Source organism: Chiloscyllium punctatum, chromosome 45 (assembly GCF_047496795.1).
Source record: "Chiloscyllium punctatum isolate Juve2018m chromosome 45, sChiPun1.3, whole genome shotgun sequence".
Classification (NCBI taxonomy): domain Eukaryota; kingdom Metazoa; phylum Chordata; class Chondrichthyes; order Orectolobiformes; family Hemiscylliidae; genus Chiloscyllium; species Chiloscyllium punctatum.
In genome coordinates, this window is record NC_092783.1 from 34,715,182 (window position 1) to 34,742,719 (window position 27,538).

At 42.4% G+C, this 27,538-nt stretch overlaps 1 protein-coding gene across 3 annotated transcripts in view; it reads right to left on the reverse strand.

Annotated features, from left to right (window-relative positions):
- The window catches only part of itpr3 (inositol 1,4,5-trisphosphate receptor, type 3), a 269,802-nt gene that overhangs the window by 55,490 nt on the left and 186,774 nt on the right, over positions 1–27,538 (reverse strand). For 2 of the 3 annotated variants that reach the window (XM_072563528.1, XM_072563527.1), the window contains exons 30-38: positions 27,235–27,435; positions 26,869–27,120; positions 25,169–25,294; positions 22,934–23,059; positions 19,308–19,428; positions 13,626–13,807; positions 11,008–11,156; positions 4,864–4,972; positions 2,478–2,568 (exon numbers count right to left, since the gene is read on the reverse strand). In XM_072563528.1, the coding sequence (XP_072419629.1) occupies positions 2,478–2,568; positions 4,864–4,972; positions 11,008–11,156; positions 13,626–13,807; positions 19,308–19,428; positions 22,934–23,059; positions 25,169–25,294; positions 26,869–27,120; positions 27,235–27,435 (1,357 nt within the window). The remainder of the gene's footprint in view (positions 1–2,477; positions 2,569–4,863; positions 4,973–11,007; positions 11,157–13,625; positions 13,808–19,307; positions 19,429–22,933; positions 23,060–25,168; positions 25,295–26,868; positions 27,121–27,234; positions 27,436–27,538) is intronic. The other variant, XM_072563529.1, reaches the window with a different exon arrangement.

The following is a 27,538-nucleotide window of genomic DNA, read 5'->3' on the forward strand; positions in this document are numbered from 1 at the left end:
CATTACAAATGAAAGATTGGATTAGCATAAAGGGGAGGCAATGGCCTAGTGGTATTATCACTGGACTGTTAATCCAGAGACTCAGATAATGTTCTGGGGACCCAGGTTCACGTCTCACCATGGCAGATTGTGGAATTTGAATTCAATAAATATCTGGAATTAAGACTCTAATGATGACCATGAGTTGATTGTTAGAAAAACCCAGCTGGTTCACTAATGTCCTTTAGCGAAGGAAACTGCCATCCTTACCTGGTCTGGTCCACATGTGACTCCAACCCCACAGCAACATGGCTGACTCTTAACTGCCCTATGGGTAATAAATTCTAGCCTGGCCAGTGATGCGCTCATCCCGTGAATGAATGAAAAAAAAGCACATACACTCGATGTAGTTGTTTGCTTATAAAATATGACTTTGGTTGTAAACGTAGTTTCTTATTAATATCTATTATCTAAAAATCTAAAACAAGCTCTGTACAATATTAGATATATGTTCCAGCAGAATTTTCACTGGACAAATACTTCCATGGGACAGGAGCTGGAGTGATTCAGATTAGCTCTCCTGCCTCTGAGGCAATAAGCCTGCAGTTCACTTCCCAATCCAGGATTTGATGGCCGCAGAACAATCTTGTCACTGGTGGAGGCAAATCAATGTGGATCCTTCTCCCTAAATGCAATGGATCTAGCTACAGCACATGGACTGCAGCGGTTCAAGAAGGCAACTCATTATCACCTTCTCAAGGGCAACTAGAGATGAGCAATAAATGCTGGCCCAGACAGCAATGTCCACATCCTATGAATGAACTTTAAAAAAAAAATCAGCAACAACATGGAATTATGAAGGTGATAAACAAGTTACCCCATGAAACATGGGAGAAGTAAGAAGCGTTTGATAAGGTTCCCTACAGTAGACTACTGCAGAAAATACAGAGGCATGGGAATGAGAGTGATTTAGCAGTTTGGATCAGAAAATGGCTAGTTCTAAGATGACAGAGGGTGGTGGTTGATGGGAAATGTTCATCCTGGAATTCAGTTACGAGTGCTGGATTGCAAGGATCTGTTTGGGTCCACTGCTGTTTTGTCATTTTGATAAATTACCTGGACGATGGCGTAGAAGGATGGGTTGGTAAATTTGCGGATGACACTAAGGTCAGTGGAGTTGTGGACAGTGCAGAAGGATGTTGCAGGTTAGAGGGATATAGATAAGTTGCAGAGCTGGGCTGAGAGGTGGTAAATGGAGTTTAATGTAGAAAAGTGTGAGGTGATTCACTTTGGAAGGAGTAAAAGGAATACAAAGTACTGGGCTAATGGTAAGATTCTTGGTAGTGTAGATGAACAGAGAGATTTCAGCGTCCATGTGCACAGATCCCTGAAAGTTGCCACCCAGGTTGTTAAGAAGGCAAATGGTGTGTTAGTTTTTATTGGTGGAAGGATTGAGTGCCGGAGCCATGAGGTCATATTGCAGCTGTACAGAACTCTATGCAGCCACACTTGGGAGTCTTGCAAACAGTTCTGGTCGCTGCAGTGTAGGAAGGATATGGAAACATTGGAAAGGGAGTAGAGGAGATTTACCAGGATGTTGCCTCGTATGGAGGGAAGGTCTTATGAAGAAAGGATGAAGGATTTGAGGCTGTTTTCATTGAAGAGAAGAAGGTTGAGAGGTGACTTAACAGAGACATACAGGATGATCAGAGGATTAGATCGGGTGGACAGTGACAGCTGTTTTCCTCAGATGGTGATGGCTAGCATGAGGAGTCTTTAAATTGTGTGGTAATAGATATAGGACAGATGGGTAAAAACAATAACTGCTGATGCTGGAAACCAGATTCTGGAGTAGAGTGGTGCTGGAAAAGCACTGCAGTTCAGGCAGCATCCGAGGAGCAGTAAAATCGACATTTTGGGCAAAAGTCCTTCATCCTGTATTCCTGATGAAGGGCACCACTCTACTTGAGAACATAGGACAGATGTCAGAGGTAGATTCTTTATTCAGAGAGTAGTAAGGACTGGAATACCATGCCTACAACAGTAGTCGACTGACCAACTTCAAGGGCATTGAAATGATCACTGGATAAACATATGGGTGATAATAGAATAGTGTAGGTTAGATGGGCTTCAGATTGGTTTCACAGGTCAGCGCAACATCAAGGACCGAAGGGACTGTACTGTGCTGTAATGTTCTATGTTCTATGTATCTTGTTGGACTTCTAAAGAAATTCACTCCATCTCCTTGCTATGTACCAAACTATCTAATGAGACTAGGGAGCCATGCCCACCACACTTCATATAGCAAAATGGTTGTAGTTTTCTAAAGTCCCCTGATATGTACTTTATCCTTTACCCTTATGTATGGTGACTCGCTACATATAGGTAGTGGAGGTTCTCCCACTATGGTATATAATCAAGTCTCCACTATTGTTGAATATCATTATGAAATGTAGCCTCAGTAAATGCGAATTACTTGTATTTTGGGCAGTAAGTACCTGTAAAGTACAAATCGCTGGAGTCACCTTTTGAGCTTGACTTTTTACTGTAGAGGTAGGTACTCAGAAGAGTTTTTCTCAATTCATTACCCTGCAGAAAAATAATCATGTGATGAGCATTGCAATTGCACATACAAACAGTTCCACAACCCCCACAGTGCCATTCCTACCTGGATCAACAAATGTCTCATCTTAATAGTAATGTTCCATTGAATTAGAACGTTGTATATATTGTTTGACCCCACTTCAGCCACAATTCAGTCCAGAGGAGCTGAGCCCTCAGCTGTTGAGTGTACGTGTGATAAACTGAGGTGAGCTCCGCACGGGGTGACTCAAATTCTGTCACCATAACCTTTTCGAAATTGCTAGAAAATGGGATTTCTTTCCAAGAAAGACACATGTATATTTTACCAAAGGCACCTGCTTCTAAAGTGAAGAACAATAATCACTGTATTTCAAACGGAAAATATTGATTCCTAATTTGAAAAGTGGGTAACATGCTATTTAATACACAAAATGGTGCCAAACTGAATGGGTGAATGAATGGTAGGTCCCATGGGAGTACTAAGAATCAAAGAGATCTTGGGGTATAAGTCCATAGATCTCTGAAGATGTCAGCACATGTAAGCAGGGGTGGTGAAGAAGGCATATGGGACGCCTGCCTTCATTAGCTGGGATGTAGAATATAAGAGCAAGAAAATCTTGTTCAAACTTTATAACACATTGATTAGGCCATAGATGGAATATTGTGTGCAGCTCTAGTCGCCATGCTATCAGAAGGATATGATTTCAGTGGAGAGGGTGCGGAAGAGACTTACCAAAATGGTGCCTGGGATGAAAAGTCTCGGTTATGGGAAGAGACTGGATAGGCTGGTCTTGTTTTCCCTGGAGGACAGTAGGCTGGGGGGGCAACAGAGGGAATCTGATTGAGGTATACAAAATTAAGAGAGGAATAGATTGAGTAGACTGTGAGAATTTTTTTCCCAGATGGAGTAAGCTTAAGGTGAGGAATAGATTGGTTTAGAGGGGATGTGAAGAAAATTGTATTTGCCCAGAGGGAGGTAGAAATATGGAAAATGCTCCCAGAGAAGGGAGTTACTCTTCCAACTTGAAGTAGTATTTGATTGATCACTTAAAATGCCAGGGAATAATAAGCTATGTACCAAGTGCAGGTAAATGTGGTTAGTGCAGTTTGGCATTGTTGGCCAGCATAGCTATGGTGGGCTGTAGGACCTGTTTCTACGCTGCATGACTATGACTAAGTACAGTAATTTCTTCTGTAATGCAATAATCGCATTACTGTACAACCCCACTCTACACAAAATCACGCAATACAAATAATACTTAAAAGTATTGGCGATCTAATCGTGTTATAGCCAACACAGATTTTACATGTTCGTGTTTTAGACACAGCATTCCTTACTCACCAATTGCATTACAGCCAATTTGCATTAACGTTATTACAGAACTGACTATATCTCAATTTCTTGAAGACACTAGTAAGAACAATCCTACGTCCCAGTCTTTAGATGGGTAAACCACTCAAGTATGTAATATAATTCCAGCAAACACAACATTCCAAATTTGATCTCTTTGGAAGTGGGCAGGTTTGGCTCAGATTAGGGCTTAAAGTTTCAGAGGTGGATTTCTTGACCTTAGCTACCTTCAAACTGCCCTCTTTTGGGTATAACTGAGGCTGCACACCCCTCTCCATCCCAGACTGATCTCATGTAGACTTAACAAATGCTGTGACGATCTCAGATGCTTTCTGCATACAGAAAGGATCACTGACAGAACAGACTTTCTGTGGGGGAGGATTGCAGAACAATGCACATTGGACAGGAGAAAGGATCATTGATAGTCAAGACTGGGATCTCGAATTGTGGATCACCCATCGCTGACTCGCTGATCAATCCACTCATTGTGGATCAGGTCACTAAAACTTCCACCTAATTCATGTCCCATCAGTACTTGTGTACAAAACATCAGTGATGCATGTTAAATATATAAATAAACTATTGAGAGAAGGCCATTTTCCCAGAGGTTCGGCACATTTCTCAGATTTTGTACAATCTAAAAAGTTGTTGATTGTGACATTTATTAAAACTCATGAGAGTAAGTTCTCCAAAATTAGTTTGATTCATGAAGCAAATCATTTGATGTTTACCTTCATCCGAAACCCTCGGAAAAAAGAATCCTTGAATTTTGCCCTGGATGAGATTTAAGATATTTACACCAAAAAAATGCCGCAGTTAACATGAAATGCAGATTAAAACTTCCTAAAATGTGCATGCAGGTTTGAATTAGTGAAGTAATTGAACCAGTGCTCAGCTGTTTGTACAAGCAATAATACTTCAGGAGTGCAATTAGATTTCACTGTTTTTACCCTGTCTCCATAGCTACTCTTTTTGACCAACATTGCTTGGAGGCTGCGGAGAACTTTAATGCAGAGCTTCTCTTCTGTTGTCATGAGAGTCTTTGTGTGTTGAATCAGCCTGGAAAATTAAACAGATTGATAAAGGAATCAATCAGAGAGCTCTTCACCCAGATAATGTCAGCAATTTTCACTCAACTGCTGTGTTCTAACATGCCTTAACGTTTTAGCCTCAGGATGGCATCATAATATAAATGCACAGCTTTAGATGGGCTCTGGTCAACAGGTCAGGTTGTAGTGCAGGAATCTGCAGGAGGAGATATAGGTGGGCTGCAGAGTCTCTGATTTGGTGGGAGCTTGGGTCGGAAGATTGCAAGCCTACTGTTGAGGATTTGGGGAGTTTTATCAGGTGCTAATGTCAGAAGGGAGAATCTCATGAGTGGCAGCAGTTATGATGAGTGCTTACTTTGTGCTTATTTGTGGTGTTTAGTGCTGCTATTCCGAGAGGCAAACAGCGCTGGTAACAGATGCCTCGCAGTAAACCAAAGTTTTAGCAGTGGCCATAAACAGACGTTAGGCCATTTATTTCCATCTACAAATGATCTAATGCCTACATCAGATGTGAAGAAAGAATGCCTTGTACTTGACTTCACAAAGATGCAATTCTGCACATTGATTTGGTAAATGTGCATGAGCATACTGGATCCTATTTGTGATCATTCTGTGGTGTTGTGAGATTCAATGTAAAGTGAGCCACAGATACATAGGCACCGCACATTAGAACCTTTATTCACTGGCTAGCAAGCATCAATAATATCGTCATTATTCTGCCTACCTTTGTGGAAACACTATTGGAATCAGTTCTGTGGTTCCTGCTGGATGAGATGGTTTTTACAGCACATTTACTGTATGATGCTGATCCACAATGTCATGGGTGTTGACCATAATGTTGCAAGAGTTGCAAAACGACAAATCATACTTACTTGGCTATCAAATGCTTTGGAGTAACAAAATCACAAAAGGTGCTACATAAATGCAAATCTTTATTTCGGTTATTAATATATTCTTGTGTGTGATTTGTAATAGTTAAAAAAAACTACACAGGCCCTTAAAACAACTTTTTTGGATTTGTTTCAATACAGAAATGTCCGGAATGGGCACGTAGCCCAATATGATTAAAGAGTTAATTCTCCTGTGAGAAATTTGCTTTTTCTTAAAACATGAGCTATAAAACACCTTGAACAGCATTCATAATTCATTTAATTTTGCATAATTTAACTGGGATCTAATACACAGGGGTGTCTCATTTTCAATACTCCTAGTACCTCTGCTCAAACTCAATTCACCCTGATCCTTTAACAGCTGTCAGAGTGACTGTCATGGTCTAGGCTTGAAAGGACTCAGAAACATTGCTTTTGTTTAGAGGATGTGGCTGAACTTGCCAACATCATGCATACAGCCCACCCCTAGTTATGCTGAAATCACGATGGTCGACATTATTTCTAAACAGTGTATTCCTTGTGCACTCACAATCATTATTCTTGATTACTTGTGGTGATGGAGGTCACAGAAAAGAGATGTCAACAAAGCCACCTTGGCATATTGTAATTACTGCACCCATGGTGTGCCATTGCACATAGAGTCTAGTAGCAGGGTGTCGATTAAGGTAACTTTTCTGTCCCTGAGTTTTTTTGCAAGTTGCAGATTCCCCTGACCAGGTGAGTCATGAATGTTACACTGTATTCCCAACATAGCCTGAGGGCAAAGACTGTCTTGAAGTGAGCTATTCATCCCAGAGTACCCAGCCTCTTCTTGGCTCTTGTAGCCAGTGTGTTGATAAATTTCAGGTCTCACTTAACTTAGCAATAGCCTCTATGCAAGAATAGTGGCACCAGTTATCATCAAAGGAAGACTGTTGGAATTTCTCAAGTTAGATATTGACATTGAATGGCATTTATGTGGCACAGGTATTATCGCCAACTGTCAACCCAAAACTGTACATTGTACAAGACTTATTATAGGTTGCCACATGCTATCAAGTGATTGATTGAAATCATGAATGTACAGACCCATTCTTGACCTCAGTGCAGAGAAGAATATTGTGGAAACAACTGAAAATATTTGACTAAACAACATTAATGTGAGAATCTCCTGGAGCAGAATCCATGGAATGTGATGATGATCCAACTGAAGTCTCCCTGTATGACAAATGTGACTCAAACCACTGAACTCACATTAAGTGTGATTTTGCTAAGGTTCTTGGTGCCACAGTCTGTCTAATTCCCCTTGATGTTGAGTGAAGCTGCAATCATTTTATTTCCTGCAATTCAATCTTTCTCGATATCAAAGTTATGATGATGTGTGAAGCAGATTGATTCAGACAGAACCCAAACTGAATGTCAGTGAGCATGTTATTCATGCATAAATGAAGAACTTACATTTACATAGTGCTATCTGCAGCTTTAATTATGTATTTCGGAGTGTAGGCACTATTGCTATCTAGGTGAATGCAGATGTTAATTTGTTAATCCTTTGTTGGAGTTGTTATCATGATAAATGTTGGAACCAGAACACTATCGGAACTCCTCTGCTCTTCCTTGCACAATGCTATTGGATTTTTTATGACTACCTTCCATCACCTTGTAGATGATTGGGAGAAGCAGAGAAGAAATATATTGTAGCCTACTGCATCCCTCAACTAATACTTTAAGAATTATGACAGTCGCAGTCGACAGGAAAACTTTGTTACACAATATTACATTATATGATTAACAATCAACTTCCATTATACAGAGCAGTTTTGATGATCTTAATGGGAATCCATTTACCCTGTCTGTATTAATAGGGTAAATATTGTGTCCTTTTAAACTCGAGTGAAGCAGGCATTTGGTACGCTTGCCTTTCTTCATCACTTCATTGACTCTAGGAGTTGGGAGGTTATGTTGCGGCTATACAGGACATTGGTTAGGCCACTTTTGGAATACTGCTGCATCTGGTCTCTCTGCTACAGGAAGGATATTATGAAACTTGATAGAGTTTAGAAAAGATTTACAAGGATGTTGCCAGAGTTAGAGGGTTGGAGCTATAGGATTGAGGCTGCATAGAATAAACCGACCAACTCCCACAGTTACCTAGATTACACCTCCTCCCACCCTGCTCCCTGTAAAAACGCCATCCCATATTCCCAATTCCTTCGCCTCCACCGCATCTGCTCCCAGGAGGACCAATTCCAATACCGAACAACCCAACTGGCCTCCTTCTTCAAAGACCACAATTTCCCCTCAGACGTGGTTGACGATGCTCTCCACCGCATCTTCTCCACTTCCCGCTCCTCTGCCCTTGAATCCCGCCCCTCCAATCGCCACCAGGACAGAACCCCACTGGTCCTCACCTACCACCCCACCAACCTCCAGATACATCGTATCATCTTTCGTCATTTCCGCCACCTCCAAACAGACCCCACCACCAAGGATATATTTCCCTCCCCTCCCCTATCAGTGTTCCGGAAAGACCACTCCCTCCGCAACTCTGTCAGGTCCACACCCCCCACCAACCCAACCTCCATTCCCAGCATCTTCCCCTGCAACCACAAGAAATGCAAAACTTGCGCCCACACCTACCCCCCACTTCCCTCCAAGGCCCCAAGGGATCCTTCCATATCCGTCACAAATTCACCTGCACCTCCACACATTATTTACTGTATCTGCTGCACCCGATGTGGCCTCCTATACATTGGCGAGACAAGCCGCCTACTTGTGGAACGTTTCAGACAACACCTCTGGGACACCCGCACCAACCAACCCAACCGCCCTGTGGCTGAACACTTTGGCTCCCCCTCCCACTCTGCCAAGGACATGCAGGTCCTTGGCCTCCTCCATCGCCAAACCATGGCAACACAACGCCTGGAAGAAGAGCATCTCATCTTCCGCCTAGGAACCCTCCAACCACAAGGGATGAATGCAGATTTCTCCAGCTTCCTCATTTCCCCTCCCCCCACCTTATCTCAGTCCCAGCCCTCAGACTCAGTGCCACCTTCTTAACCTGCAATCTTCTTCCCAACCTTTCTGCCCCCACCCCCTCTCCGGCCTATCACCCTCACCTTGACCTCCTTCCACCTACCGCATTCCCAACGACCCTCCCCCAAGTCCCTCCTCCCTACCTTTTATCTTAGCCTGCTTGGCACACCCTCCTCATTTCTGAAGTAGGGCTTATGCCCGAAATGTCGATTCTCCTGCTCCTTGGATGCTGCCTGAACTGCTGCGCTTTTCCAGCAACACATTTTCAGCTCTGATCTCCAGCATCTGCAGTCCACACTTTCTCCTAGCTGCATAGGCTGGGGCTATTTTCCCTGAGCATCAGAAGCTGAGGGATGACCTTACAGAGGTTTATGAAATCATGAGGGGCATGGATAGACAAGGTATTTTCCTGTTGTCGGGATTCCAAAACTAGAGGACATTGGTTTAAGGTGAGAGGAGAAAGATTTAAATACAAATGCAACATTTAAAAGGCATCTGGATGGATATATGAATAGGAAGAGTTTAGGAAGATATGTACCAAATTCTGGCAAATGCGACTAGATTAATGTAGGATATCTGATTGACATGGATGAGTTGGAACGAAGGGTCTGTTTCCTTGCTGTAGATCCCTATGACTCTAAGTACTATGGACATGATTTACTCCTCCATTGGTGGGGGGGGGAGGAAATAATGAGGTAAGTTGGCCATAGAGAGAAACTCATGTCATTCTTATACTACCTAATTAAATTCTGGGTGAGAAGGACCATCGGCTACCTTCTTGACCAGTCACCAACTAAGACACTTAGTTAGATAATTAATGGCTACTTAAGAATCTCAACTCACTACCCACTCAATCATCCACCTCCCTGTTGGATTAGAAAGATGGCTAATTTCCCAACTGAGAAACCAGGGACAGCATCCTGCTGGGTTGGAGAGAGGCCAATCAATAGTCCCAGGCGAGGAAATCAGAGACACTTTAGGGAATCAGAAAGCCCCCAATTCACCTTCCCTGCAATTGCACTCCTGCGAGAAAAGGATAGAACGTCTTCACCTTCTTGCCACTGAATCCCTTAACTTTAGGACTCACAGGCTTTTGACCTCAGATTGGGTGGCAGCTTCTTGTGACTCAGGACTAAGGCCTGTTATTTCACAAGAAACTTGACTATGCTCTGCCTTCATCTTTTCATGAGCTGATGGAAGGCAAATGGCAAGTTTTCTCAGCCTGTTAGTTGTCACTAGTCATCATCCTTTAAAATATGGAAAAAATTCCACCTGATGAAAATCATTTCATCAAAGCTATTCTGTTGTTCACAATATTGCCATGTTCAGCTACCATATGTACAGTGTGTTCAGGAGTATTCCAGAGTTGATATGTTACACTTTAAAAATTGTTTTAATATATACTACATTAATAATTGTCTTTTTTTAACCACTGTAATGCCTGATCTCTAGTTGTACTGTTAACAATTAGAAAAAGTAACAATTGTTCCCTTAAGAAGATGGTTTTCCAGATCATTATGAGCAAAAGTGCAACTGCAGAACTTTTGCAGACTTTGTAGCAATATTATTGCTTGGCCATTCAAAAATAAAAATCTTATCACAGAAAATAATGGCCATGTTAAAGTGAGTTACTGATCGTAAAATATTCTTGGATTTCAGATGATGTTCACAAACCTTCACGCTTCACTTTGCAACTTTATGAAATCCAAACTGTGATAGATCATTAGAAATAACTCTAACTCAACCATTATCTTTATCCAGTGATCAGTCACTCAAAGCAAAAAATCTGCTCCATTGTCACTGAAGTATACATCAGCATTAATTTTCTTCAGGCTTATTTCTAAAGGAAAGAACTTGCTCCACTACAGGGTGCAAATTATTTCATTTTCTCATGAAAGGATTTAAACTTCAATTGAGGACTTCAAGGTTTCCACACTGCAAAATAACAAATCAATGCTACAATGTCAGATGTGTGGAGACCTATTTACCTTCACAAGAGGATGTGAACGTTTCACAATACTGTTCAAAGACTAGGAAGTTCCCCTTCTGTCCTGATTAGCACTTTCTCTCACCTAACACCAGCAAAATGATAAACAATTAATTTGTCATTCAAATCATTTATAGTGCTTTTCCCACTTACTTGGAGATGAATCCACCACTTTCACACCTTAATCTGGCTTCTGTTCCCTCCATAAACAAAAGCTCTGGTTTATGAATGACATCAATAAGAACAGAGAGCTCAGCTTCCACCAGCGGTTGGAGACGATCCTCCAGGGTCGTTATGATATCCTGCCGAGAATTAAACAAGAATAAACCAGTTCTTCAGGTGAAAGAAACATCCAAGTGCCATCGCCACATCCACACTGAATCACTTATAATATACTTCTAACTTGAGGATCTTAAACCCATTGCGTATTGAACAAATTGTTAATTTTCACCAGTCTAGTCTGCAATGCAGAAAGACTGATTTCATGAGGTGATCTTATATTATGTATTATATACTGATAAAGCAACATAACTGATTGGACTTACCTATCAGAAACACAAGTTCAGAACTTGCTCATAACAACTATAGGTTTGGCAAATAGTGACAGAGTCATAGGAGTCAAAGTCACAGATGTACAGCATGGAAACAGACCATTCAGTCCAACTCATCCACGCCAACCAGATTCCGTAAATCTAGTCCCATATCCTATCACTTGGCCCATATACCTCTAAACCCTTCCTATTCATATACCCACCCAGATGCCTTTTAAATGCTGTAATTGTGCCAGCCCCCATCACTTCGTCTGGCAGCTCATTCCATACACACACCACTCTTTGCGTGAAAAAGTTGCCTCTTAGGTCCCTTTTAAATCTTTTAAAGCTTCAGAAAAATTTAGATTAATTAATTCAGTTAAGTTGTTTATGCGAAAGAATTATCTTTGAACTGAAGTGAATTAACAAAAGTATAACATTCACCTCACACTGGCACTATTAATTAAAACGTTAGTCAGTATTAGTGTGGTCAGGAAAATCATGAAAACTAAGTGGGATGATACCAGATTTGGTACTTCTACTCAGAAGCAGCCACTATTCACTTACTCTTTGCATCATTCCGTTGTTGGGAGTCTGGTAGCATGACTGAGCTCCAGCTAGAGAGAGAGCTGAGTCATTCAGGGCATCAATTCCAGGTGAGGCAGAGAATGAAAAAAAAACCCAAATGCAAGAGTTGAGTTGCCAAGGTGTGCTGACAGCAACACTTTCATCACTAACTCGAATCATTTTGGGGTCTAGTTCCCTTTCACAGATTTAACATACAGCGCAACAATAAAACAGCGCTGTACTCGGATGGAATCTTAAACAATTCGAATCGTTCAAGTGAACAGAAAGCTTCCATGGCAATAATCAAAATAAAGTAGGGGATTTCTGCTAGTGCCCGAGCCAACCTTTATGTTTCAGTCATCAAAATGGATGTGTTCATTGATCTTAATTAGGGAACCTTGATGTGAGCAAACTAGTTGCCACTTGACTGTGTTTTAATTTTTTTTTCTATTTTTTTCTCTTTTCTCTAACAGACACTCCTGTTTATTTTTTTTCTTCTTTTTTTTAGTGAGGACACTTCTGTTTATTTTTTTTCCTTTAACCCCCACACTACCGCCTAACTGTGGTAGTGCTTATTTTTTCCCCAGCACCCATGGTGTGTGTGTGTAGGTGTGAGTTGACTGTGTTTAATTTTTTTTAGTTTAACCCCCACACTACCGCCTAACTGTGGTAGTGCTTATTTTTTCCCCAGCGCCCATGGTGTGTGTGTGTAGGTGTGAGTTGACTGTGTTTTAAAGGTACATCGCCCACCTGAAATGACTTAAGGATGATGATGTGCAAATTCCAGATTCCTTCCTTCATAATATTTGAGAATGGGTTGGTGTGATTTAGTATATTGTTTGCTTAGAAGAAAGGATTTGAAGTTACATTATTAAGTTAGGTGATGCTTGTTGTAATTGTTACTCTGCATGTTGACCTGGCATTTGCAAAATAAAACAGTTTGATTATCTATACCTGATTTTGACTCTTTACTGTGTTAATCAGTTGCTTTAACGATTGATTGGAGAAGTACATGGAACAGTGCTCTTAAAAGATGTGCAATTCGGGACAGAAAACAAATAATCCCTATTGCCACAGCACCAGCTTTCACTATTCGAAAATATGGAGTAGTTCAGACAATATGGCAAATATCTAAATATAGGAGGGGAATGAGCCCAGACAGAATATGTATGACAGATAGAGAGCATACTCAAAACAGCAAGAAAAGTTTGGAGGGAGCAAAAGAAAAATAATTCTACAAGAAGCAAAAGCGAACCTCCTGGCTTTAATCCTAAAAAAGGACCACAATACGTGGAGTCACCATTCCAGCTGTTTCGCACTCCTTTCAGTCCTGGTATACACTGTTGTATGAATGCTGGATTTAGATTACAGACATGAACATAATTAAAACTACACCGAGTTATAAAAGGGACACTTTTCCAAGAATGCACAGAAACCCAGAATCTCGACTGCCATCACAGTGAATTGAAAAATCTCAGAAAATTCAAAAAACATCAAAAAACAATATTTTCTAGGTTTGAGAATGAGGATGATGCACCAATGATTTCTTAGGTGTTCACTTCAGGCATTTTTAAAATTGGGCACTGCATGGTAAATCATGATATGGACGTCAATTGAGTTTTTAAAAAAATGTTTTTCTTTTTTAAAACACAACTATTATCAGATATAGCAAACCTGCAGTTTCTCAATGATATTCTTGTAGTCCCACTGTTGCTGTGTGCCTGTGGCACGAGGGAAAGCTCGGGTGCTTGTCTTCCAGTTTGGAGCAGCTCTCTGAGATGCCAACGACTGGTTGTCTAACAAGGTACGGACGAGACTCTCTAAGTCTAATGGAAGGGGCAATGAACGATTTTTTGCTAAAAAGGAGAAACCACAAGATTATACAAGTTGGGAAACAATTCCAGCATGATCAGCTAAACAGCAGGATTCCACAAGTTCCTGGAGACACTCCTATGCATTTAGCCAATCTAAGCACTGGTGTAATTAAACGCACTGACATCAGGCCCTTTAAAATCATGAAATGTACCATCCCAAATACGTTACCACATCAACAAATAATTACCCAAATAATTTAATTAAATCTTCAGGTTTATACAAAACAATGTCTGTCAATTTTTTTTGGGGGGGTGGGTGGGGGGGGGGGGGGTGGTGGTCAGGCAATCATAGTCTGAAAATGCTCAGCCTTGTCTGATCCCAGAAACTAAGTTGACCCAGGCTTGGTGAGTACTTTGGACAGCAGGCTGCTTGGTTTTCACAGATGCAATCAGTTCAGGGCTCTTGAGAGCATGGGTAGTGTCCTTTAGGTAATAATCCTTAATTTGCTGGGTCAGCTAAGATGAGAAGCGTCATGGGAAGCCTGCACTATTGAAAGGTCAATCAGTCTGATGTTAACTTAGTGTTTTCTGAAGAAATATGTTCTGTTGAGTGTCACAACTGGGCAAGAAGACACAGTCTGGGTGAAAGTGAGGACTGAAGATTAGAGTTGACAGTGTGGTGCTGGAAAAGCACAGCAGGTCAGGCAGAATCAGAGGAGCAGGAAAATCGGTGTTTCGGGCAAAAGCCCTTCATCAGGAAGATGACACAGTATGTCTGGGTCAGGTCGTGTTCAGACACAGGGGGATAGTTGACCATTTGATAGCAAAACAATGTGTGGTTGACCACAGTGTTGTATTGTGTAAATATGATATGGCTGATATTCAACCCCATGAAAGCTGCAAAGAAATAGCCTTTATAAGCAGCTGTGAGCTGCCCACATCATTCATGGGATATGGGCATTGGCTGCTGGCTGGCATTTTTATTGTCCATCCCTAGTTGCCCTTGAGAAGGTGGTGGTGAGCTGCCTTCCTTGAATTGCTGCTGTCCACTTGCTGTGGGTTGACCCTCAATATCATTAGGGAGGGAATTCCAGGATTTTGATTCAGCAACAGTGAAGGAACGGTGATACATTTCCAAGTCAGGAAGGCAAATGACTTGGAGTATATCTGCTGCCCTTGTCCTTCTAGATGGAAGTGGTCATGGTTTGGAAGGTGCTGGTTGAAGACTTTTGGCGAATTTCTACAATGCATCATGTAGATATTAATCACTGCTGCTACTAAGCTTTGGTGGAGGAGGGAATGGATGCTTGTGGATGTTGTGCCAATTAAGCGGGCTGCATTGGCCTGGAAGGTGTCAAGCTTCTTGAGTGTTGTTGGAGCTGCATCCATCCAGGCTAGTGGGGAATATTTCATCACACTCCTGACTTATGCATCACAGACAATAGCCAGACTTTTAAAAAGCCTCCTTCCAAGGAAAACAACTGGAGAACCTAATGGGTAAACAGCCAACTGACCGCAGCAAAGATGACATACTTGTGAAGTTTGCCAGTGGTCAACTGATCACTCATTGAAGGTTGGATAGTATCAGGATTGATCACATGGGCTTCTTGCATCGAAGGCAATGGAAAAGATCATGTTTCAGCATGATAGCTGGGTAGTACAGGAATTGGAGTCACCTGTGCAATGACTGGAGATTGCTCAATTTTTCTGCTCCTCTCATCCACTCTAACCTGTTCCCTTCTGAAATTGCCCACAGTTCACTCTCTCAGGCCCAACCCTAACTTCGTTATCAAACCCGATAAAGGTGGTGCTGTTGTCATCTGGCGCATTGATCTTTACATTGCAAATGCTCAACGCTAGCCCTTGGACACTTCTTCCTACTGCCCCTTGGACCATGACCCCACATCCAAACATAAAGCCACTGTTGCCAGAACTGCTATTGACTTTATTACCTCCGGAGATCTTTCCCCAACTGCCTCCAACCTAGTAGTCTTTCAACTTTGGACAGCCCGCTTCTACCTCCTTCCCAAAATCCACAAACCAGACTGCCCCGGTAGGCCTATTGTATCAGCCTGTTCCTGCCCTGTTGAGCTCATTTCCTCCTACCTTGGCTCCATCCTTTCTCCACTTGTCCAGACCCTGCCCACTGACATCTGTGATTCCTCTGATGTCCTCCATCATATTGACAATTTCTTGTTCCCTGGCTCTAACTGCCTCCTGTTCACCATGGATGACCAATCCCTCTACACTCCATTCCCCACCAGGATGGCCTGAGCACTTTTGGCTTCTTCCTCGACCAGAGGCCTGAACAATCCATATCCACCACCACTCTACTCTGCTTGGCTGAACTTGTTCTCTCAATGAACAATTTCTCCTTTAATTCATCTCACTTCTACCACACCAAAGGAGTGGCTATGGGCACCAGTCCAGCTGAAGAGCTTATGCCCAAAACATCTCAGATGCTGCCTGATCAGCAGTGCTTTTCCAACACCATACTTTTCACCTCTGATCTCCAGCATCTGCAGTCCTCACGTTCTACCAGTTATGCCTGCTCCTTTATGGGAAACTATCCTTGATCCAGTCTTACACTGGCTCTCTCCCACAACCCTCTTCTCAGTACATCGATGACTGCTTCAGTGCTGCTTCATGCTCCTACCAGGACCTTGAAAACTTCATTCATTTGCGTCCAATTTCCACCTCTCTATAACTTTCAAATCATCCATTTCTGACACTTCCTTCCTTTCCTTGAACTCTCTATCTCCATTTTGGGGAACAAACTGCACACTGCCATCTACTTCAAAGCCACTGACTCCCATAGTGACCTTCACTACAGCTCATCACACCCCACACCCAGCAAGGACTCCATCCCATTCTCCCATTTCCTTCACTGACATCACATCAGTTCAGATGATGCCATCTTCCAGAACAGCACTGCTGTGACATGGCTTGCTTCTTCCATAACAGTGGTTTCCCATCCCTTGTGGTTGACAGGACCCTCGACAGCATCTGACCTATGACCGTGCTTCCACCCTTGCCCCTTCCCATCACTCACAACAGTGTGATCGGGTTCCTCTTGTCCTCACTTTTCATCCCACCAGCCTCTGCTTTTAAAGGATCATTCTCCTTCATTTCAGACAATTTCAGCAGAATGCCACCACCAATCACATCTTCCCCTCACTCTCTCTATCTGCATTTCACAGAGATTGTTCCCTCTCGGAGACCCTGGTCCATTCCATAATCATCAATGTCACTCCCCTTCTCCACTGCACCTTCCTATATAATCACTGAAGGAGCAACACCTGCCCCTTCACCTCCTCCCTGCTCCCCATCCAAGGGCCTAAACAGCCTTTCCAGGTAAAGCAGCATTTCACCTGTTCCTCCTCTTGTGTATTGTAGTCCCTGCACCCAATGTGGCCTTACTCTACATTGGAGAAACCAAACACAGATTGGGACAACCGCTTTGCGGAACACCTCCGGTCCATGTGCGAGCATAAACCCTACCTTCCCATAGCCAATCATTTTCACCCAGAGTCCTGCTCGCATGCCCACATGGCTGTCCTCGGTATGGTGCAGTTTTCTAGTGAATCACCACACAAACTGGAGGAACAACATCTCATCTTCAGACCAGGCACTTTACAGCCTTCTGGATGCAATATTGGTTCAACACCTTCAAATTGTGAATATTTCTTCCCTTTTAACTGGTTACATTCTGTCATCACATCTTCTCTCCCTTCCCCTCATCCCAGTGGGACTGACTGCCATTTCACGGCTGGCAGTTAGATACACCATTGTTCTGCCATTCTCACATTTTGATCACTTCATCTGAACTATTGACAGCTTTTCTCCACCAGCACCCTACACCCACTACCCCCACAAACTATAGCATAAACACTGTTCCCTCCACACTTCACTTCAGTTTTGATGAAGAGTCATCTAGACTCAAAATGTTAGCTTGCTGTCTGACCCACTGCATTTGTTGTTTTAGTACAGATTCCAGCATCTCCAGTAATTTGCTCTTACAGGCTGATCACTTGTTTTGGTTTGACGCTGTCAACTGGATCACTTGCAATTGTTATGTATTGTACGGGTAAGCCTGTGATGTACTATTATCATCATTGCAGTATTTTGTATTGTACCTAGCTTTAATAAACAACAATTGGGTATACTCTGTTGTTGGAGCTGCTTTGGGTTATTGATGTCCAGATTAGGGAAGGCAGGTAGAAAAGCCTATAGTCTTTACCTCTGAGCCAGGAAGCCTGGGTTCAAGTTCCACCTGCTCCAGAGGTGTACAATGTCATCTCTGAACAGTTCAGGGAGAGAAAAGGAAACAGCCACCACCTGTTCAGAATAGTGGTCCAAGTGGGCATGTTCATGTAAGAAACTATTACTTACAATATGTCAAACTCTACCATTGAGAAATACACTCCTTTGATTTACCTGAAGAAATTCCCAAATAAAGAAAATTAAAGAAAGCAGGGCTACCTAAATTGAACTGGGAAACTTGGTTCACGAGTATAAATGCAGTCATTGACTTTTAAGATATTTAATATCCCTCAGCAATAATATATGCGAAAAAAAAAGAAAGAAAGACTCACGAAATAAGGATTGCATCTTCTGTGGTTGAATATGGAATTTAAAAACAATATCAAATTGAAAGAAACACTGCAGAAATCTGCAACGATTAGTGCTAAATCAGAAGATTGTTGATTTTAAGAACCAGCAATGAATGTTTTTGTTTTAAAAAAGGGAAGATTAGAGTGAGAGAAAGCTAGCAAATAATTGAAAAACAGATGGTAAACAATTCTGAAAGTATTTCAAAAAGAATAACCAGATCTGGTGTTGGACCTTTGGGGAGAGGTGTTGAACAGATATTTTGTGTCTGTCTTCACGATAGAACACTTAGAAAACCTCCCAAAGGTGCTTTACAATCAAGAGGTGAATGGAACAGAGGAACTTAACGCAACCACCATCACCAGCATAAAAAAACATACTGGGAAAAACATTAGATCTCAGGGCTCACAGCTCCCCAAGACCAGATGGCCACAGCAATAGCATAGACAATTTCTTACAATCTTCCGAAGTTCCATAGTGGGTTAGAAAATAGCTAATGTAATACTTTTATTCAAGAAAAGAAGGAGACAAAAAGGAAGAAACTATAGGCCAGGGGACCTGACATCTGTCACAGGGAAGTTAAGGATACTTCAAAAATTATAGTATGATCAGGAGAAGATTTTTTCTTTTCAAAAGGTTATGTGGGACTCTTCCCCAGAAAGCAGCGGGTCATGAAATTTATGCAAGCTATAATTAATAGATTCAGATAGGAAGTCAAAGGCTATGAGGGGTAATTAGGAATGTGGAGTTTACACCACATCCAGATCTGCAACTTTCTGACTGACGAGCAGAACAGGCTAGAAAGGTCGAAAGGCCTATTCCTGCTCCTAGCTCTAAGATCCAATGTTCCTAGTTCATGGGCTGTGTATTGGATAACCTAACTTGTTGATTGTGAAGTTTGATTTCTTACCATAACGATGGTTTGCCTTACCCATTAGAGCTAATGTCCGAATGCAGGTTTCCACTGATGACTTTTGCTGCTGCTGCAGCCATGAGCAATCCAGAAGCCGGCATGTGGACTGCAAAAGCTGCACAACAATAGACTGGTGTGTCTACAAGAAATCAGAAGCAGTAATTCAGTCGTTGTGCACATAGGTGAAAATAAAACAACCTACTGTATGTGCCTATCCATATTAAGGATGAAAACTGGAGAAGTTGTTCATTTGTTTATTACTCTACAGAGGTTTTGGCATGAGGCACTAAATTAAATACAAAAATATGTCAATATTAGTTAATTTTGTTATTTCACCTATAAGCAATCAGTAATACATTGCTGAAGCAAGAATGTGAAATGTTCCATTTTCTTCACAAACTCCTTCCAGTTATTTGCCAGTTATGTAACCTTATTTTCACCATGGACCCAACGCCTTATCTTCACCATGGACCCAACGCCTTATCTTCACCATGGACATCCAGTCCCTGTACACCTCCATCCCCCATCACGAAGGACTCAAAGCCCTCCACTTCTTCCTTTCCCGCCGTACCAACCAGTACCTCTCCACTGACATCCTCCTTTGACTGACTGAACTGGTCCTCACCCTGAACAACTTCTTTTTCCAATCCTCCCACTTCCTTCAAACCAAAGGAGTAGCCAAGGGCACCCGCATGGGCCCCAGCTATGCCTGCCTCTTCGTAGGATATGTGGAACAGTCCATCTTCCGCAGCTGCACTGGCACCACCCCCCATGTTTTCCTCCGCTACATCGATAACTGTATCGGCGATGCCTCGTGCTCCCACGAGGAGGTTGAACAGTTCATCCACTTTACCAACACCTTCCACCCTGACCTCTTCTTCACCTGGACCGTCTCAGACTCCTCCTGCCCCTTCCTAGACTTTTCCATTTCTATCTCGGGCGACCGAATCAACACGGACATTTACTATAAACCGACCGACTCCCACAGCTACCGAGACTACACCTCCTCCCACCCTGTCCCCTGTAAAAACGCCATCCCATATTCCCAATTCCTTCGTCTCCGCCGCATCTGCTCCCAGGAGGACCAGTTCCAATACCATACAACCCAGATGGCCTCCTTCTTCAAAGACCGCAATATCCCCCCAGACGTGGTCGACGATGCCCTCCACCGCATCTCCTCCACTTCCCGCTCCTCCGCCCTTGAGCCCCGCCCCTCCAACCGCCACCAGGACAGAACCCCACTGGTCCTCACCTACCACCCCACCAACCTCCATATACAGCGTATCATCCGCCATCATTTCCGCCACCTCCAAACAGACCCCACCACCAGGGATATATTTCCCTCCCCTCCCCTATCAGCATTCCAAAAAGACCACTCCCTCTGTGACTCCCTCGTCAGGTCCACACCCCCCACCAACACAACCTCCACTCCCGGCACCTTCCCCTGCAACCGCAAGAAATGCAAAACTTGCGCCCACACCTCCCCCCTTACTTCCCTCCAAGGCCCCAAGGGATACTTCTATATCCGCCACAAATTCACCTGCACCTCTACACACATCATTTATTGTCTGCTGCACCCGATGTGGCCTCCTCTATATTGGGGAGACAGGCCGCCTACTTGCGGAACGTTTCAGAGAACACCTCTGAAACACCCAGACCAACCAACCCAACCACCCCGTGGCTCAACACTTCAACTCTCCCTCCCACTCCGCCAAGGACATGCAGGTCCTTGGACTTCTCCATCGCCAGACCATAGCAACACGACGGTTGGAGGAAGAGCGCCTCATCTTCCGCCTAGGAACCCTCCAACCACAAGGGATGAACTCAGATTTCTCCAGTTTCCTCATTTCCCCTCCCCCCACCTTGTCTCAGTCAAATCCCTCGAACTCAGCACCGCTTTCCTAACCTGCAATCTTCTTCCTGACCTCTCCGCCCCCACCCCCACTCCGGCCTATCACCCTCACCTTGACCTTCTTCCACCTATCGCATTTCCAATACCCCTCCCCCAAGTCCCTCCTCCCTACCTTTTATCTTAGCCTGCTGGACACACTTTCTCATTCCTGAAGAAGGGCTTATGCCCGAAACGTTGATTCTCCTGTTCTTTGGATGCTGCCTGACCTGCTGTGCTTTTCCAGCAACACATTTTCAGTAATGTAACCTGCCAAGACTGCACCATGAATAGCTGAAAAGAGGATTTGAGCACATTTTTTTTGCAGGGCGATTTTTGTCAATTTCATGATACAGAGACCTGAGGGTGGGGTTTTAATTGCATAGGTTTGTTGACTGTAGGTTAGATGGAAGGTTAAATTTGTAAAATCTGCAAGCTGACCTCGGCTTGCCTTCAGTGTGCCTATTTCCAGCTTTACAGAAGTAGGAGGGAGGCCAAGCAACCAAAGCGCTCTCTGGAAGAGGGTCAGCAATTTATATATTACCATGAGACTGGCAGCTTCATGTTGATCTATGATTTCTACCTGGTCAGGCCTTGCAGAATGAACTGGTGGAAGGAAGGTAAGGACTGCTTGATTCCGGAGCTAAGTGTTAACTGCTGCATCCAACATACCTGCTTTGTCAACACCTAAGATCAGACAGCTTTACATTACTCTCAAGGCTTCTGGTCTCTCCCATCAGACTTCCAAACTCCCATGTTTCTCCACCTAAAATCACCAGTCGCCAGTCATGAGTCTCTCTCCTTCCAGAAGTTAGAGATTAGACCTACCTAGTCCTGTATCCTCTTGCTTAGCAGTCCCTGTCTGACTAGAATCAGAACCTGTCAAAAGGTAGATTCCCAGGCAGGGACATGTCAGTGACACTGAGGTGTTAAAACCTTGTAGCATGTGGGACAATCTTGACTTCTATATTTCACGCACCTTACTGGTCATAGAGTCATAGAAATGTACAGCATGGAAATAGACCCTTCGGTTCAACTCATCCATGCCCACCAGATATCCCAACCGAATCTAGTCCCATTTGCCAACACTTGGCCCATATTCCTCTAAACCATTCCTATTCATATACCCATCCAGATGCCTTTTAAATGTTACAATTGTACCAAACTTCACTACTTCCTCTGGAGCTTACTCTATACACACACCATCCTCTGCATGAAAAAGTTGCCCCCTTAGGTTCCTTTTATATCTTTCCTTTTTCACTCTAAACCTATGCCCTCTAGTTCTGGACTCAAGAAGTTAAAATTCTGCCACCACAGCACCCCTAATGCTCATCATGTAGGAAATTAGATGGTGCAATCATAAAATCAAAACCTGTTTCACACTTCGTTCAAATCAGAAATAATGGCATAATTTGCCGATTGTTAATCCATTTCTTGGATGGAGACTGATTGGCACTCCTATGTGAAAGACGGAATGAATGGTCTTGTTTTTTTTAATCGATGGCAAGATCCATTTCCCAGCTAATTACACATCTAGTATTGGGCAGGAGCTAATTATTGAAGCTACTGATGAGTGCTCTTCATCAGTGGAGCGAATGGAAAAAGTCAACCATAAACCCACCAGAAACCTACTGTTACCCTGCATCTGTGAGAGTTTGAACAAGACAGAAACACGGCAAAGGTACAGGCATCAGTGAAAAGATGCTAATTGTTGTTTTGCTTGATACTTAATAATGAAGATTTCTCAATGGGTTACCTGCAGTGATGTGCTGTTTTCAGAGAATGGTGAATTGAAGAATGCATTGATGGTATCCATGACAACAGTCACGACATATTTCTCCATAGTAGGATCTGAAAGCCTTTTCTCCCTTTTGCTGCAAACCTTGCATGATTAAAATAAAAAAAGACAGTTTGCATTAACTCTTGAATTAGCTTATTGGGACTCTGAACAAATAATGAAGATTAATTATGCTTCACGTTTATAGTCAAAATTGTATTACAGGAATCTTCAACTATAAGTTACTTAAACAATGGTAATGACATGTGTAAAGCTTTTAAATTTAATTTTTAAATTATTATTTGCAGAATTTGAAATGAAGCTTTAAATAATTGATGAACAACATTGAACTGTCTACTTTTGATTTTCAATAAGTAAATGCAAACAAACTGATAATGCAGTGAAATACTTCAACAGTTAATCTCCCCAAGTTTTCACAACTTGGATGAAATTGTGGAACTGATTGAATTTAAACCTAACAGATATGTGCAAACTGGACACAAAAGCCAACAATTAAAAGTGAAGAGGGCAACCACCGCCTCACAGTGCCAAGGACCCGAATTTAATTCCACTCTTGCATGACTTCTGTGTGGAGTTTGCATCTTTTCCCCAGTGTCTGCATGGGTTCTGACTGGGTGCTCTGGTTTTCTCTCACAGTCCAAAATGCACAGGATGGTAGACTGACCATGTTAAATTGCCTGTACTGTCCAGGCTAGTTGGATTACTATGGTAAATGCAGGGCTACAGATATAGGGTGGGGGACAGCGTCTTGTGTGATGCTCTTTGGAGGTCAGTGTGGGCTGAAAGGCCAGCTTCCACACTATAGGGATTCTATGAATCAGTGGTTATACTTCGGCGAGGGTTCTCCAATTTTCTGTCTAAACAGGGAATGGGCCATTTTCAGTCGCGATTGACATGTTGCTCCGACCAGTTGAAAATGCTCACAAGACTGTGTGCGCCAGAACTGACTGTCAAGCCTTTAGGCTACTGCAGGACTCAACAGTCCTGGGCTGCAAGTAACTGCTGGCCAGTCAGAGACTGGGAGCTTCTGGGTCCTAGATATGGTAGGTCAAGGCCAACATTTTAGGGCGCAAATGCAAGAAGATTAATTTTCTTTTGCTTCTTGCAGAATGGGATATTGGGAATAGGAAGAAGTCAGGAGGGTCAAAGATAAGGGCAGGGTGGTAATCTTTTGAGTCGAGACTTTGTTGCTAGAAAAGCACAGCAGGTCAGGCAGTATCAGGAATAAGGGCTCTGGCCCAAAACATCAATTCTCCTGCTCCTTGGACGTTGTCTGATATATGGTGCTTTTCTAGCATCACACTCTTGACTCTGATCTCCAGCATCAGCAGACTTCACTTTCTCCTGGTAATCTTTTGAGGCCATTCCCTTGCCACAACATCCTTGTCTCTGATTGCTCAGCATCAAGGTAAATGGAGACCTCTCCCAAACGAGCAGACATGTTACCCTTTTGGTGCCTGCTGAGGAATCAGGCAATTTAGCTAGTGGTATGTTAAGGCCCTTAGGTGGCCATTAATTGACCACTGAAGGACATTAATTGCTGGTGAGTCAAGAAAATCCCCAATGGATCTTCTCACCATAATAGAAGTAAGGAATGTTGAGAAGGGGGTGTGTATCTCTCCAGGGTTAACTTTTGCAATTATTATCACTTCCCACCACCTCCAGGGAGAGGATAATTCTGCCTTTTGCCTCTTTTGTTAAAAATGCTGTTGTTTCTGTAAGAATTAAACTGGACTAAATTACAATCTGTTTACGGAGTCATGTCTTATTAACTCTCAGGGATTTTATTAGAATTTTGATAGCACATAGCCTTCCAACCAATGATAGCCTTTAAGTTCTGGCATTCAAAATCTCAATGCCTAGGTCAATATATGCTGCAACATAGTCAATAAAAAGTCAAACTATTTTGGTTTTATGCATGTGGAGGTTACAGATGAATTTATTTTATCATTAATTGGTGGGTAGATAAGAAAACTTATGCAAATGAATAAAGTTGTGTTTTCTATTTTTAGCATGGCCAGCACACATTCACGATGTCCATCTGTATGCCCTAAACAGGTAAAAAGCCTCAGAGACCTCTGTTCAAGAACATTCCCAAGCAATGGAATATTACTTTCCTAGTCTCTGGTATATTGTATTTTCTATTATCACTCTATGCTCAGCATTATCTCTGGCAACCTTTCACAGACCTACCCTAGCTATGTCCACTGTGAAGTTCTCAAAAAGCTTCCAGATGTGGTTACTGGTATAAATTTCCTTCATTTCCACTTCTGTGTCCACATAGCAGTGATTCACAAAATTAACATAGGCAATTTTCACCTAAGTACAGAAAAACAACAAATGATAAGTCAATTGAAATATCCACAGGAATAAAGCAGACTATGGTCATGTCATTAATCTATGACTTTTGTCTTTCAAAATTGCCTTTGAATCCTTTCCCTTAAGAATTTTGTTTCTCTGCATTTGCAATGCTCAGTTAACAGTAGTTGGGTATGGCCTTGCCACTTCTATATTCCTGTACGTTTGCTTTGCTAACGCCAGCAAAAATAAGAAAATATTGTCTAAACATATTTTATGAGCTAAACAGGGCTTCCTGCCAGCTGAAAGGGAAATGAAACTGCAGTCTGCAGTTTCTAAGAAAATGTTGTTCATCTTTAATGAGTGGTGCCTCTGTAAAGGTCTGTAAATCACACCGGTACATAATTCATGTTGGAGAATTGCGCATTACCATAGATGCTGACATGTAAGTCGACATTTGAAGCCTTAAAAAATACTTCTAAAATGGGGTTTGTTTTGTACTCCACATGTAGAACTGAACAGCTGTCATGAGGATGGATGGTCACCACCTTTGTCATTCAGCATGTGCGGTCTGCCCTGTGTGGCTATGTCTTAAGCAGTTGCACATCTTCACAAGTAAACTGTATCACCTACTTGTTCCATTGCATCCAGTTATTTGGTGCCAGAAAGAAGAACATTCTTTTGTGGGGTGAAAATTTGAGCCTCACTACTTATGGGATCATGGGATGTAATGGGTTAAAAGTGCTGTGTGGGAGTAGGGAAGAAGTGACCGACAGACATAAGCAAAACATAATTTTTGAGGCCAGAGAGATGGGGTTGTCTTATAAACGAGTCAACTTACATGCCAAATCTATGGGAATCATTAACATTTGTCGAGGACAACTTTCTTCTTTACCCTATGCTTTAGATCCAGAAACCTACAAGCATTAAGGTTCCAACTTATAAATACCACTACCATGCCCAAATTTACACTTAAACAAAGGAACAACATCAAATTTATTGGTGTTTTTTCAGTGTCCTCATGCCATATAGGCAGTACCTGTCTTCCTGATAACACATGCTAAAACAACTGACCCCAGAAAATACCAAGGATTGTTCTGGATGGTCACATTCATTGTACATTATTCCTGTAATGCTCAGTTTGGTGAATTAGGTTCTCAAAATCTAAACTAAAGGTTAAGTTGACATAGTCCCAGAGGGCCACAGGACTGCTCTCGCATTCGAAAGAGAGATAACTGGTGGTGAATTTAACCTGATGGTCTGAGATGAGAAAACAGACCATCGGGGTAGTCTCAGCTGTTATAGGAACTGAACCCATAGTGTTGGCAAACCACTACCAAGTCATCTGAGCTAACTGACATCCTTCTTACATTCTGCATGTCAATCAAAACTCACTCAGATCCACCCTGCTCCATACTAGTTACTTCATTGCAATTTATTTTCTCAAATGCAAAAACCTTCAAATCAGTTACCAAATTCTATTTTATTGTCTCCTTGATTTTCCTGATGCATCCCCTATCCTAACCAGATTACTAGGACCATTGCTAGAACATACATTTAATTCATTTTGCATATTACTAAACAGCCAGCAATACCTCTGTTATACAGTCTTCATGAGTTACCACTCGCACAATGTCCTCCAAAGGCAACAGTGAGGTACATTTGATTTCTGTATAAACATTCTTGCCCTCAGCACAAGCTGCGAGTAGTTCTACCAGTGAAATATGATATGCCAGTGGACTGTTTTTCTCTACACCATCTCTTGCAGCGTTCATCATTTCCAACATGGTCTGAAATGACGCTTTGTCATTGTAGAAGACAGCAACATCATCCCCTGCACTGCTCAGCTGTTGGGATAAGACACATGGTGCTCAGAATTACAGTAATCTTTAGGAGTCGGTTCAGAGTAACAGAGAAAATAAAACAGTCAGAGATTGTCAGGTGCCTTTAGTTGCTTTTACCTCTGTCATCACCATGTCTTGACATTTTTTGACATATTTTCCCTCGGCTTTTATTATGGTCTGCAGGAACTCCAGATACTTCACGTGGCGGCCGTGTGTTGCGCAGCACTGTATGAAATGCTGTAAGACTGTTTCACTTATTTCTGAACAGAGCTGATAATTGTTTGTGAAGATGTGCTGCATGGTCTCAGCTTCCAATAGCTGCAAGAGTGAAAAATTCACATGATGTAAAATGTATCTTATCACAATGAACATTGTACAGCAACAACAATCACTGAAATAAGGGCAAGGGGTCATTCAGCAT